We start from the raw sequence: 15,132 nt of genomic DNA, 5'->3' as shown, positions 1-15,132 counted from the left end.
GTCGGGAGGACGTCCCAAAGTGCTGCACAGAATATACTGTAAAGTGAATTGACTGTATATTTGTGGGCGAACGCGGCAGCCAATTGCGCACAGCAATGTCCCACAGACAGTCGTAGATTGAAAATGACCAATTTATTATTGTTTTTGGTTTTGGAGGGATTATTATTAGGCTCTGTGTGGAGTAAGGAAACTTGCCCAAGGTTTGGCCCTCTGCCTGGAATTGAACTCGAGTCTCTCACTTGCAAAGCGAGTGCTCTAACCACTGAGCTACAGGACTCCGACGTTCTCCTACGTGAACGGCGTTGCACAAGCGCAAAACGTTGTTGAATAGAGATAAATGCGCCTAATAACCAATTTTACTTTCTCTCACATTTTGGTGGTGGTTTTGGTCGATCCACAATAATTTGGACACGTTTGGGTTTTGTTTGAACATCTGGGAGCGTAGCATCTCAAGTTTAGATTAGGAATGAAGAGCACTCTTTTGAGGGTCTCAAAATTAACCAACGGTACCTGTGCAACTGGATCCCTCTTCGAGAAGGATTTTGTGATCGGAATATTCACCGACGCTCATCACCCCGCAAAATGCTTGGAAATCGACGGTCGTACAAATTACTTTTCTTTTCTGGATATAAATAATCCTGGCATTTGATACAGTTTTTAACTCAAAGCACTTGACAGTAATTACTGTTGTAACCAGGGGTAATTTAATTTTGCCTCATGTTGCAGGAAATCCTGCCCAGTGCTGTTCCGCTCCCGGCATTTCCTTGGTTTAACCAGCGGGCGGCACTCACAGGCCATTGGAAATGAAATGTACAATTATATAAATAATCCTCCGATCTGTTCGTGGACACTGCTGCGCTCAACTTGTCACCTCGTTTCGCCTACAAGATACGGTCAGTTCATTTCGCAGTATGTTCTGTGAAGCACTTCGAGACGCCTCGAAGACATGATAAGAGGCTTTATCAATGCAAGGATTATTATTATTAATTACCTAACCAGCCAAACATGCAATATATATATATATATATATACCACAATCCCGCTGGGGAATATGCTCATTTCAATTCCCACTTTAAATCAGGTAAACTGAGATCATCCAGGAAGTTAATTTCTTTATTCTATTATTAATGCTTTATCGATCTCGAAGATAGGGAAATGTTCAGTTGTTTACTGAGTGACAAATCCACACATCATAGGACTGAATAGCCTCGTAATGAGCAGCAAAGGAACAAGTTAGCAATTGTATTTGAATTCTTAAATCCATTGGGATATAATGGCTTTCGGGGTCAATTTGATCCCTAGATCTCCCATCACTACAAGTGAAAACATTGGACATTTTCCCAAAGTATCATTTATACACTTAAGGCAATAATTAAAAGCACTCACCCAGCAAGCGAGAGGATCTGGGTTCAATTCCTGATCAGGGCCAAACATTGGGCAAGTTTCCTTACTCAACATGTCTGTTTACCTAACAGCAAGTAGGAACCTGGTTGTTACTCGATTGGCGGATCGCGTTTCCAGGAGTAATAATCCCTACAAAATAAGTAATATGGTCACTCAATCCATGACTGTTTGTGGGTTACTGCTGTGCGCAATTGGCTGCCACATTTTACCCACAAAATGCAGTGAATTCAATTTACAGTGTAGCCCGTGAAGCACTTTGAGATGTCCCTAAGAAGTGATAAGGCGCTATACGAAATAAAAGGATTACTATTATTTATACTAATATTTCACGTGGGGATGGATAGGGGAGGGCAGGAATGGGCCGAGCAAATTCAGAGCTAGAACTTGCCTTATATTTTATTTTCAGATTTTTGTTTAACCCTAACCTGACATAATTATAAGGCCAAGACCAACATTGGGGCTCAAAGCTCTTACTATCTATTTGGGGGGGAAGGGTGAGGATTATTTTTCTGTTAGAATAAATTCCTTGGGGGAAGGGGAAGATGAACACTGGTAGAAATATACAAAATGTAAAGTCTGCATCAGCTATATTAATAAAATGATGTGTGTGACACTGCTGTGCGCAATCGGCTACCGTGTTTCACCCACAAAATATTCAATACACTTTACAGTATATTCTGTGAAGCACTTTGAGATGTCTCGAAGATGTGATAAGGCGCTGTATCAAACGCAAGGCTGATTATTATTAAAATCTGATGATGGGTAAGGTTAATTTTTGAATCTCCAATCAACGACAGAGCTCAGTGCTGCTATTTCCACAAACTTAAAGTAACCACCACAAAGGCAAATGTCATGTCAAACTGCTTTATTACATCTTAAATAACAGTACATTTTAATATAGTATCTATCTTGCATCCAGCTTTCTTGTAGAGTACACCGAATTTGAAATTAAATACAAAAGGCAAAAGGAAAGGAGTGAGGAAAGACCTAGAGAATTAATGGAAAGGGTTTGCCAGTCCAGGCCTACACACAATTACAGCACATCTGTACAGGATCGCAGGGAAAGAATGAGAAAGCCACTACTGCTAGTAACGTGCACTTCTGTTTACAGTAAAGTATGGGTGCAGAAAAACCTGCTGTCCCAACTCCGCAGTTTCAGAAAGCCAGATACCTGTCCATTAGAAAATGATTCTAACATTAAGCAATTTCTACGTAAAGAATTTCGATTGGTTTTGAATGTATAAACAGGATGGTTTGTTTCCGTTAAGAATCATTCAAGGTGACGCTTGATCGTTTGAACAGGCCAACAGGTTGGTGGTGTTGTGGTAGCGCTACTTCAGAAAGTGCATAGCTTTTTAAATTTCTTTTAATCATTATGCACAGAGTAGCCGACGATTACAGTTGCAATGATTACAATTTAACAGGTGGTGTCTTAAAAGAACATCTATCGACTTAATTCCATAAGCACTTGTTGCAATTCTACAGCATGCTTCTATAAGAGTGAACCCACCCACCCCCATGGCAAACAGGAACAGAAACTTCCCCTCCCCACCCCCACCCAACCCCCCGCCCCCACCCCCAGAAAAGAAATTAACTTAGAAACTTCAAGATCATTATTTTCAACATTGACTTACATCATTTGATACACACATCAAACCAGTTCCAAGCACAGGACGTCTGCAGCTGCTAAAAGCAGGTATCTTATACAAGCACGGGCGCAATACTGCATGAACCCTGATCGACTCTATAAGAAACCTGTCAGCTTAAACGTCATTGCGAAGTTCTTCATTGTTTTCTACATTACCCACGAAGGTGAAGGAGGGGAGGGGGGGGGGGGGGGGGTGGGTGGGGAAATTACATATTTAAAAACAAGCGTTCGATACCAGGACTGTATGTGCTTGGTTACGTTTCGTTCCAACGCATATATTTCACTCGCAAGATTTGTGCAACAAAAAGGTCTTGTGTGACACAGGACAAGACCAAAGAAAAATAGATCTGGGACTAATTTACAGTCATCAACAAACCAGGGTGCTGCACCGTAGTCTCGGACTCCCTTGTTTCGCAGAAAAATTACATTACCAGCAAATTCCTTCAGCTAAAAACACAACTTAAAAAATGAGAATTGTGTTAAAACAGAGCTTTCAACCCTTAACTTGACAGTATATATCTTCGCCATTTCTAAAAATGTTAAACTACTGAGAAAATTAGCTGTTTATTTCATGATTATCTCTAGTTAAATTTTCCGTGGGATGATAGTGTTTTCTCAAAGACAGAAACAAAATAATGGTCCCAGAAAGAATGCGCAACCTCATTTTTTTTTATACCACAGAATCTTCCATTTAAAAATGGCTAACATTGTGCTCTTCATTATAGCAAAGGATTAAAAATACATTTTGCCCTTTGAAGTTTGGGGGTGTCCAAGTCAGTATCAGTGGATCGGATATGCAATGTCATTGAATGTGGAATGCTCTTCCATTCACCATGGAGTCCATCTGCAATCTGACGGAGATTAACAAGAAAAAAAAATCAAACCGGTGAGTATTTTAGGCAGCAAGTGGAACAAACCGACACATTTCCGGAGTGAATTGTAAAGCTGGCCCACAGCTTAGCTGAGCGCAAGGAATTCTGGCAATTGCTGCAGTTAAACCGACAGGGTGTACACTGCATAGCGTTGGCTGAAATGATTCTACTCCCCAATTAGCAAACCAAAACAACGAGTGTGCTCCTAATCCAAGGGGCCTCCTCACTTCCAAGTGACGCTTTGGAAAACCACCCAGTGCTGCAACCGAGTCGATAACACTTGATCTCATACATTCAAACACAAGGAATCCTCTTTCTGTACAACATACCGTGCTTCTGAGAATTAGCTTATTCTCTACACTATAAAGTTTTGTCAAATGCTACCTGATAAAAGTGAAGAATTAGCAAAGGAATGTTTTGGCATGTGAAATCCCCCCCACCATTACAGTAAAACTTGCACAAGACTGATCTGGAAATATCACATAATCTCCCAAATCCCGTTCAAGAGTTTATATTCCACGCAAGTTTGACACAATTCGCACTTTGCATAAATCGGATTAAATTATATGATCCTAACTGATGTGACTAATGCCACATTAACTATTATTTTATGGCTAAAAACAGACTTTAATGATCCCTGTCAATGTTTTGAGATTATTTTGAAAAATCGATGAAATTCACCCCATTTATTACAGGTTTCCACAGCTGCAGGAATAACAGATGAACAACTGCACGGATGTGCACCGATATGTTTGAAAACCCATATCTGTGCCTATTTTATCTAGAAAAAGTCAGAAAGAACTGCAGTGCTGACAAGTCAAAAAAAAAGGCTATTCCTATCCTTAACAGCACAATTTACATCTTTACTAGAGGGAGGTGGGGTAGAGGTGTGATACATGTTGCTGCATTCCACAAGGCTGCACTTTTGTTCCTATTTTTGCATGTAACCTGAATATGTTCAGTGGTGCTCGAGGCAAATATGTTCTGACGCTGATCTTGATAATTGAAACATGAATGGGTATAGACACGCACGCACACACACACACAATTGCATTCAACGGTAGAATGCTACTCTGCAAACCTACAGGTTTAGTTCCAGATCTTCAGGAAGCTATCCCATGACCCTGTTGCGACTGCCATGCCGTCATCAGTAACACCCAGGCAGCTAACACGGTTATCATGTCCTGCCAGAACACCTGAAACAGTAAAGGGGAAAAGGTATTAATTAATCAGACGTTTCCACACCACCAAAACAGGACATACAAATGCATCAACCCTGTGGTGGTGCTTAAAATATTCAAGAGGTAGCAGACAAAATGGATTGGGATGCTTAACAGGAGCTGGAAACTTGGGAAATAAGGGTGAATTGAAAAGAAGGGTCAAAAGATCTGTTGCGATGCAATAAGATGCCCAATAGTCTGTCTGACTCCCTCCTGTCACTGCACAGCAAACTCGTTATAACCCGAGCCCTCAAAATGTCCACCATGAATCGAATGCAAGAAAACACAATTGAAATAGTTTGGAAAAAAAGTTACCGGCACGATCAGCCTTCAGGGTGTCCCAGACATTGCAATTGAAGTCGTCGTATCCAGCGAGCAGGAGACGACCACTCTTGGAGAATGCTACAGATGTAATGCCACAAATGATGTTATCGTGGGAATAAACCATCAACTCCTGATCAGCACGCAGGTCAAACAGTCTGCAAGTGGCGTCATCTGAACCAGTTGCAAATGCATTTCCATTCGGGAAGAACTGAAAGACAACACGGCAAAGTTTATTAATAATAGTCCTTTCATTTGACATAGCGCATATCAGATCTTCCGAGACGTTTCAAAGCGCTTCATAGAATATAAAGTGCTTAGACTATATTTTGTGGGCGAAACTCGGCAGCCAATAGTGCACAAACAGTCGTGGATTGAGTGACCAAATTATTGCTATTATTTTTGAAGGGATTATTACCCTCAGAAAAGCGCCAATCCACCAACAACCTGGTTCCTACTTACTGCTAGGTAAACAGAGGCGTGTGGAGTAAGGAAATTTGTCTAATTGTCTAACTCCCAAGAGGAAAGCGCCACATGCCACAGGACTCCACCACAGATTTGTATATCCCCGGACTAAATGTAAGGATATACAAATCTATTTAGGCTTAACCGCACCTGTACTTCAAATATCAATACCATAGTATGTGGAAGAATAAACCACTTCGATTTAAAGTTTAAATAGTTAAGAAATCTTCAGATATGAGCGTGGTTTTTATACAAGCTTAGAATAGAATCACAGAATCCGACAGCACAGAAGGAGACCATTCGTCCCATCGTGCACGGTCTTTGAAAAGAGCTATCCAACAAGTCCCACACGACCACTCTTTCCCTGTAGCCCTGCAAAGCTTCTCATTCCCCCAAATGCAATTACAAAATCGAAGCTAAACTTACACAAATGGCATTGATGTCAGATTCGTGTCCGGTGAAGGTCTGTCGGCACATGCCCTCTCGAATGTCCCAGAGTTTGCCCGAAGCATCGCATGCACCGGAGACAAAGAGCCTTGTGTCAGGGGCAAGAGAAAGGCTCATGACATCACCAGTGTGACCAGTGAATGTAGTAGTTTGCTGCCCGGTTTCAATGTCCCAAAGAGCACTAATGGTGAGAGAGAAATTAAAAAAGATAAATAACTTATCAGATGCATTAAAACAGAGCGGTCCAACCTTTTGGCTGCTGAGGGCCTGATGCCATATTGAGACAACACTGACGGATTACGGAGGGGGATGGGTGGGCTAGATGAAATGGACACCCTGCAATAAACAATTTTGAACTGCAATAGAAATTTACACTGCACAGTTTAACAATTAGTCAGGGTTTAGGATATACCCTACAGTGGAGATTAACTTATTGCAACAAAACACAACACTTCATTTAGTGCTTGTGTGTGAAGCATTTGACTATTATTTGAGAGACAAACAAAACAAACAAGCAGGATGAACTGTTGCCCTTGCCTCCCTTGGCTAACAATCAGAGCGCACCCACAAGGAAATATTCTAATTTCTGCAATGTGACCAAACAAACCCTCGATATACAAAGCTGTCAAATAATTCCAATGATTCTATGATTTACCTGGGATGAATTATAATCAAATTTTACACAGGAATGGGATGTACAAATGACTCCACATCCTTGACTGTAATCCAGAGACAGACAGCTTTTAATGTTCGAACAGTTTTTATTCCCTAAAGAGGTGGAAAATAATAACCTCAAAGTGAGAGTTACTCAAAAATTTTTATGCACAGCTATCTTTTTCCTTTCCACATCCATCTAATTATCCTCAATATTAAATAATAATTCTTGCATTTTAATAATTCTTGCAATTCATGCACCTTGTCAGGTCTTCTAGATGTCTCAAAGTGCTTCACAGAATATACTGTAAAGTGAATTGACTGTATATTTTGTGGGTGAAACGAGATTAGGTATTCTCTTCCATCTACAACAACAACAAGATTGCATTTATAGAGCACCTTTCACGTTGGGAGGACGTCCCAAGGCGCTGGACAGTTGGGTCGGGACCCGAGCAAGGGGGAAAAGGTCAGGGTGAGGGGAGGGAAGGAGCGAGGAGGGGGTAGAGAGTTGAGAGGGGGGGTGAAGGCACGGTTGAAGAGAACGGTCTTGAGACCGGCCTTGAAGGAGGAAATGGAGGAAGCGGCGAAGGCACTGGGGGATGGAGTTCCAGAGCCTCGGGGATGAGAGGCTGAAGGCCCGGCCACCGATGGTAGGGCGATTGGGGCGGGGGATGTGGAGCAGACCGGAGCCAGAGGAACGGAGGGTACGGGCAGGTAGGTAGGGGGATAGTAGGTCAGAGAGGTAGGAGGGAGCGAGGCCGTGAATGGCCTTGTAGGTGAGGATGAGGATCTTGAATTCAATCCTCTGGGGGATGGGGAGCCAGTGGAGGCGAGCGAGGGTGGGAGTGATGTGGTCGCGAAGCCTGGTGCGGGACAGTACACGAGCTGCAGAGTTCTGAATGACCTGCAGTGTGGAGGGAGGTGGTGGGAAGGCCGGCGAAGAGAGAGTTTCTGTAGTCCAGCCTTGAGGTGATAAAGGCGTGGACCAATGTTTCAGCAGCGTGAGGGGTGAGGTAATGCCGTAGTCTGGCGATGTTCCGGAGGTGGTGGAAGGCAGTGCCAGTTGTGGCGCGGATGTGGGGAAGAAAGAACAGCTCAGGGTCGAACAGAACCCCGAGGTTCCTGATGGCTTTGAGAGGTGGAGAGTGCGGCCTTGGATGCTGATGCTGTCAGCGCCTGAGGTGCGGAGGCGCTGACATGAGCCAATCAGGAGGGCCTCAGTTTTGCGCACGTTGAGCTGAAGAAAGTTGTCTCTCGTTCAGGACTCGATGTCAGACAGGCAGCTGTCAGGACATCGGTGGTCGTGGAGTTGAGGATAGAGGAGGAAAGGTACTTGGATACTCAGTTTTTCACTTTGGAACTAAGGGACATTCCAGGTCTAGATACTAGATTTAGCTACTTGCTATCCTTTGCCTGATGTTGGCCCATGTATGAATGTGAGTGAGGGGGGAAACGAGCAGTGAGGGCCTCAGCTCAACAACTGACCCTTGTGTTCTGATCAGGTGGAATTATCCAAATCAAAGTGAAAACTTTTATGCTTTATAGTGACGAAACATTTGTAGCAATTTACTGAAATAGCAACAACATACTATATTTAGCCAGTCTCTTAAAATCTCTAATACACTTCTAGCACTCACCAGGTGGTGTCTCCGGAGCTGGTTATAATTTGGTTATCATCCAGGAAACGGCAGCAAGAAAGATAACCTGCAACCAAGACCGTCGGAAGTTATTGAAAACCAATAATTACATAAAACCAAGATCAATATCTGCATACTGCATTATTAGTCACTCTTCTCTATTCTTAAGAATTCACATGAACCTGGCCTGCAACCACTCCATTATCGAATGAATGCGAGGACGTACCTGTATGCCCAGCCAGCTCGCGGCTCACACGGACATTTCCTTCACGGGTTTTCAGATTGTAAATGGAGCAGATGTTGTCCAAACCACCACAAGCAACGTAGTTACCAGAAGGAGCATATGCACAGGTCATTACCCAGGAAGAGCGCAGGGGAATGGCATGAACCTATTGTCCAAAGGAAAACACACAACTATTGAATGCAGATCAATCAGAAAATAACATAAGAATTTGCTAGGCGAAAGAAGACCAAGGTCCATCTAGTTCGCTTTCCACCACTTGGCAGTCGCTTGATGTCGTGCCCCAAACTTTATACTGTATCCCGAGATATTATTTTCTAGCAAAAATCTATACAATTTGCTCCTGAAACTTGAAATGAAGTGATGGAAATTTGAAATAATGCAGAAATAAATGTACTATCGGCCCAATAATAGTTGTTTTGATCCATTTTCCCACCCTGGAATGCTGAGATCAGCTAATAATATAATCAACCATAAAATCTCCCTGATGTGTGTAGCTCAGTACTGTGCTGAGCAATGAATTTAACAACTTAGTGACTAGTGGCCTCAATTTATATAACTACAGCAATTCAAAAAGGTCATATGTTCAAAAAAAGACTAATGTCGTGGTTTACTGTTGCTGTGGGTATATTTTGAATGTTGATGTACAGTGTTAGATAGTAGTTATGGAAATTGAGACTAGGTTTCAGTATTTAGATTCCACCAACCTTGTTTGTGGTGTAGCTATCCCAAATGATCAGTTTCCCGTCCTGAGAGGCACTCACAAGCAGTCTACAGGGACAAAAAACACACAGCTGACACCACATCGTAGAACTGCATGGAAAAAAACAGCCAATGCAGTTCAGAATGAAGCTTCAAATTCTCTCATAACTTCAGCAGTTTCATACCATTCAAAATGAGCCAGAATTTTAAAGAAAGCCTACATCTGTAGGGACTACACATAACACACACAAGTGGTCAATTTATCTCTCATTCTAATGCTTTCGTTAGACCAATAAATTTAAATGCAGCAATATATAATATTTATTTTGAAAACTACTGTTCCGTTCAGCTCACAAACAAGAACTTCAATACGCAGCTTTAGTTATACAAATTAAAAAAGTGTCAATTTAAACCACTGAACTTAAAAATGAATGAATAGGAACTTAGTATGAAATTTTTTTCGTTTGTGTCTGGTCCTGTAAATGCTATGCACTGTTCAATATTAATATTGCACCAAAAAATGCCTCAAATAAAATTTATTATTCACTTCATGGTTGTTTGTGGAAGATTGTTTAGATTGTTGTGTGCAACGTGGCTGCTGTGTTTGTCCACAAAATACAGTCACTTCACAGTATATCTTCTGAAATGCTTTGTTTTGGAGTGCTCACCCACCATGAAGGGCTTTATATCAAATGTACTATTATTGTTTTCCAATCATCATCATCAAGTACATAAAGTCAATGGGAACATTTCACATTTTCATAACAACAAACAATCCTCACGATAATTGCGTACCCCTGAGATCTCCATCTGTGCGTCATACATTATCAAGGTTTATTAACAAGCTGAAGCAAAAAAAACGAAGGCCTGCAATTCACATGTAAATTGAATTCCAATATGTATTTCTTATGATCATATAATAGGCTTACGTCCACTGAAAAATTACGTGAAAATGACGCAAGTGCATCGGAATATTTGCAGGTCACTGATGCAGGACATCTTTTTAAGGCAGGTTGTATGATCACAATTGAATTGTACCATCATATTAATGCATCATTAGCTGAAACATGTCAAGTAGTTACCGGTATAGTTAACTGAATACTGAATTAAATCTTAAAATGCAATTAGAGGTGATCCTAAAAGTCTTTTCAAAAAATATATCCCTTTGTATTCATACGGTGATTAAAATATTTTGTAAACAAAGTTGGCTATTGTTGGAGACATTGAAAGCTACCTTGCCCTATAAATTACACTTAATGTCATGATTCATAAGTGCAGAGGACTTGACTTATTTGCACGAAGACACAAACAGCAGCTGGAAGAATTCGCAAACAGCAAGTCACCTGACTTCAGTCAAGGAAGCAGATAGAGCCTGTTGATCAACTGTCATGCAATGGGCAATGGAATGTTTATGAAAGCTTGCTGGAGAGATTAAAAAAAGCATCCTCTGCTTGATTTAGCTGTGGCTCATTGAGAACAGAACAATTATCAGTTATTAAGCAATGCTATTTCAAAGTACACAGCGAGAGCAAAGTAGTTTAAATATAACAGCGCGGAATCAGAAAAAGACACTAGAAAAAGATTTTTATGCTCAAGTTTTGCAAAGTTTAAGAAATGTTAGTCGTGCGGTCTGTCTTATAGTTGAATAAGCTCCACTGGCTGATAAACTACAGAGTCTAGGTGCACAGATCATATAGCAGTTAGATTTCCCTACAGGTTTAATCCACACCTGCTTCATCTTAATTAGTTTGAGATTTTTTTTAATGCATCAATACATCCTGTTCACCATAAAATCTGTTTTAACCCTTCTTTACACCAAACTGACGAGTTTCTGTTGAAAATGAAATTTCTTGAAATTGGGCTCATCAAAATATGCTGCTTTAAGCAGCTCCAAATTAAACAAACTTAATTCATTTTCTTTGAATTATTGTCATCATATGAGAATTTAGCTTGAGCAGTGTTATTTAAGAATGTGAGCCAAATTTTTTTAAGTGGGCTTGAAAATAGGAATGTAACCAGACGGGTTTCTCTTACAAATAGTTCCATTGATATGATCACTGCATATTTCTTAAGAATGTCTCACCTGCTTTAAGCCGTAATGCCATCATTGCAAAAATGCAGCTTTAATATCTCAATAGGTCGACAAAGCTACATAGGAGAGAAACATGCTGGCACCCTGACCCTAAAACTGTCAACAGGTCCAGTATCTGAATCCATAATAATAGTCCTTACATTTGTTATAGCGTCTTGTCACATCGTTGAGACGTCTCAAAGTGCTTCACAGAATATACTGCATTTTGTGGGCAAATCAGGTGTGTGTGTTTGTGTAACATAGTACGAAAGAGATGACTAGATTTTACATGCTACTGGCAGCTAAAAGCATTGAAGATAATGGTGGAAATTGCACTCTACTCCAAACTCAATAAAGGTGAACATCACGCAAGTGTTTTTACAGAACAACAACAGTTCATGTTGTGTACTACAGTCTCATTCCCTAGAGTCAGACAGTGCAAAGAAGTCTTATGAGGATAGATGCAACCAAGATCCAATTTCAAATGGTGCTGTGCCAATCTTAAGAATCGTTGCATCCTCAAAAATAGATTATTAATGAGTTTTTTTTAAACCCTAGGTTGACTGCTCTGCTAAACAACAGTGCTGAGAAAAGGCCTGGTGCTGTACAAACCTGGAGTCAGTGCCCCAGTGCATTGCATAAATTTTAGCGAGGTGGCCTCGTAGTGTTCGTCTAGTGCGCATCTGAATTCGACCCACAGGATCAATGTTAGCTGTGATCTGAAACAGGAAAAAAAAACTCAAGTTGTACATCTGAGAAATCAGATCAGAACTTATTTCACAAGGAAAATCCCCCCCCACAAACACACGATACGATTGATGACATCCACAGTACAAAGTTACTGGAAAACCTTCTCAGGATCCGGATACACCAGCTTTGGTATTTCACCCACCAAGAATCTGTTCAGTAGAGCCACCAAAACCTGTTGGGTTTCCTACTTCCACCATCAGCAATGTAAATAACCCCACATATTTAAAGGGAGCATTTATATTAAACTCAAATAACATAAGAAATGGTTTTGTTTATGAATCCTCCATTAGCCTAATGTGTATGGCGCACCAATAAGCCACAAAAAACGGAAGATCCCAGGTTCGATTCGTGCTTTGGCACTTGAATTCATTATTTCAGATCTCATTCCAGGCGGTGTAAAGAATGAGATTACCAGTTTGGGAAGACAGTAAAGTTGCTAGAAGACAATAGACTTGACTATTGCAAACCTATGATTAGCTTGAAGTTTTAAGTAAGCATTCCATGACCTAATAACCTTCTGTGTAAAACCAATTCAAACCTCTGCCTTCGTTTTTCGTTTTAGTCTTAAATTTATTGCCCTCTAGTTGCTGACTCACTGACCAGTGGAAATACCTTTCTTCCTACTTAATTCCCCCAAATCCTCAATTGTGAACAGATATCTAAGGGATCAAAACCTCTTAACTAAAATTTCCTTACCTGGGCCAGCGTGGCATCTGCACATGCTTTCCTGGCATCCTAATAATAAAAAAAACAGAACCATGAATAAACAATAATAAATTACATTTATATACCATCTTTCACGCTGGGAGGACGTCCCAAGTGCTGGACAATCAGGGATTTGGAGACATCTCAACATACATAAGAAATGGTTTAGAAGTTTATACGGCATAAATGTAAACCCAAGGAATGTTTTGAACTATCGCAGCTGCACAGCAGTATTTCAAAATCAACTGTCCGCAAAATCTAAGTCAATCTAATTTTGAAAAGGGGAACAGCCACAAGATCTCTCGACTTTAAGATGCAGAAGTGCCGATTGCTGATCGGCTCCACTATACGGCTGGCTGATTTTTTTTGGACTCCAACTACAAAATACAGTCGCTCCACTTTACAGTTTATTCTGTGAAGCACTTTGAGATGCCTCCATGATGCAATAAGGCATTTTCAAATGCAATTATCATTAATAGTGTTCCAATAGGGCTCTTCTATATTCTGCCTACAGATTTAGCAAAAATAATGGTAATGAGCAACGGAAATTGTTGCAATGCAAACTAAACAAAGAAAAGGATATCATTTCTACATTAGAGCTCATCTCTCTTAGCCAGAATTAGTTTGCCCTCAAATGACATTGATAGGAATCTCAAATCTGTAGGTGAAAATGAGTTGTACACTCATACTTTTGACCCAAACCAAAGCAGTTACAATGCCCACAAACTACTCTTCCACAACATAAATAACTGGGGCAGCCCATTCTCAAAACACAAGACATTTTTAAACATAAACAATTTATATTGAATTGCAAAGATTCTGCTCTGTCTACAGATGTACACTAAATCCCACATCGCCCATTATTCTCGCACGCGGAGATAATGCTTATTAGTCTGAGCTTGTCAGGAACTCAAAAATATTAAAACTTCAGCATTGCTTTCAAGCAATTAATTTAGATTTGATAATTTCCAGCTGAAAATGTTTAAAACCCAGGTAGTGAACTAGTAGAACCCAATAGATGAACTCTCATTATTTGCTTGTGTGTGAAGCTGGCAAAAGATGAAATTAATAACAAATATAAGAATTCAATGTTCCTTACTTTCCATCATTCTGGACTTCTCCTCCCTCCCCACCCTCCCAATTCTACTCACTCAAATACTGTAGAAAATTGAGAATGAAAATGCAAACATGGGTTCAAAAATATCTCTGTACCATCTTTGATCAGCTTCCAGGACATTAGAATTTTGTTTGAAAAACTTTTTGTAGGACTGCGCTGGATCTAGTAATGTTTTAAGTGTCGCAACCAGTTCACTAATAAATTAACCAGTCCATTGAGTAATTACTAATTTGAGGGGAAAGGGCAAAAGGACAAAATACTGACGCAAGAGGTTATTGGCAAATGTATGCACATTGTTTGAAAACTAATTTGCTAAACAAGGTCACTACGTTCGACAGCAACTCCATCTGAAGCACTTTAGAATGTTTTGACTACAAGAATGCAAGTTCTTTATTCTTTCTAATTTTATTCTACAGACTAGGTTGGTAAACACATAATATGGGCTATTCCTCATATGCAATGGCGAATGACAAAAAGAATCTAGGACACACAGAACAAATCAACTGTGTGGTTCAGTAACTTGAGTAAGACAGAACTGGATTTAGCTTTTTTGTGAGAAAAGTCCTAGAGCAGATCATTACTATGACTTTTTGATGATCACAACCCTGTATAAAGGGCATGCAAATCCCTTGATCAAACAGGGTGGGTTTTACAATTAAGAAAACAATCAAAGAAATAGTATGCTTAAAATTGACTAAATCAAGCTTGCTCGAGAGAAGTTGGAAAATTGCTGCATGGAAAATTGTCCAATCTTAGCAAAAAGCTATATTAAGAGGTTCATTTTTATTTTTCTGTTTACTTCATTTGCTCTTCTTCCTAATCCTCTATTACAGACAGGCTAAAGGCTCTATCTACTATTGAGGAGCAGGGCAACTGCT

The 15,132-nt window shown here is 40.3% G+C and overlaps 1 protein-coding gene across 3 annotated transcripts in view; it reads right to left on the bottom strand.

Moving 5' to 3' along the window:
- Positions 1-3,236: 3,236 nt before the first annotated feature.
- The window catches only part of LOC103187667 (guanine nucleotide-binding protein G(I)/G(S)/G(T) subunit beta-1), a 33,824-nt gene continuing 21,928 nt past the window's right edge, over positions 3,237-15,132 (bottom strand). For all 3 annotated transcript variants that reach the window (XM_007907272.2, XM_042343583.1, XM_007907273.2), the window contains exons 3-11: positions 13,129-13,167; positions 12,295-12,401; positions 9,617-9,680; positions 8,895-9,057; positions 8,669-8,735; positions 6,357-6,558; positions 5,460-5,676; positions 5,010-5,120; positions 3,237-3,903 (exon numbers count right to left, since the gene is read on the bottom strand). In XM_007907272.2, coding sequence (XP_007905463.1) covers positions 5,014-5,120; positions 5,460-5,676; positions 6,357-6,558; positions 8,669-8,735; positions 8,895-9,057; positions 9,617-9,680; positions 12,295-12,401; positions 13,129-13,167 — 966 coding nt within the window. In that variant the 3' untranslated portion in view covers positions 3,237-3,903; positions 5,010-5,013. The remainder of the gene's footprint in view (positions 3,904-5,009; positions 5,121-5,459; positions 5,677-6,356; positions 6,559-8,668; positions 8,736-8,894; positions 9,058-9,616; positions 9,681-12,294; positions 12,402-13,128; positions 13,168-15,132) is intronic.

Source organism: Callorhinchus milii, unplaced genomic scaffold (genome assembly GCF_018977255.1).
Source record: "Callorhinchus milii isolate IMCB2004 unplaced genomic scaffold, IMCB_Cmil_1.0 Scaffold24, whole genome shotgun sequence".
NCBI classification, from domain to species: domain Eukaryota; kingdom Metazoa; phylum Chordata; class Chondrichthyes; order Chimaeriformes; family Callorhinchidae; genus Callorhinchus; species Callorhinchus milii.
This window is presented reverse-complemented; position numbering and strand designations above follow the sequence as displayed.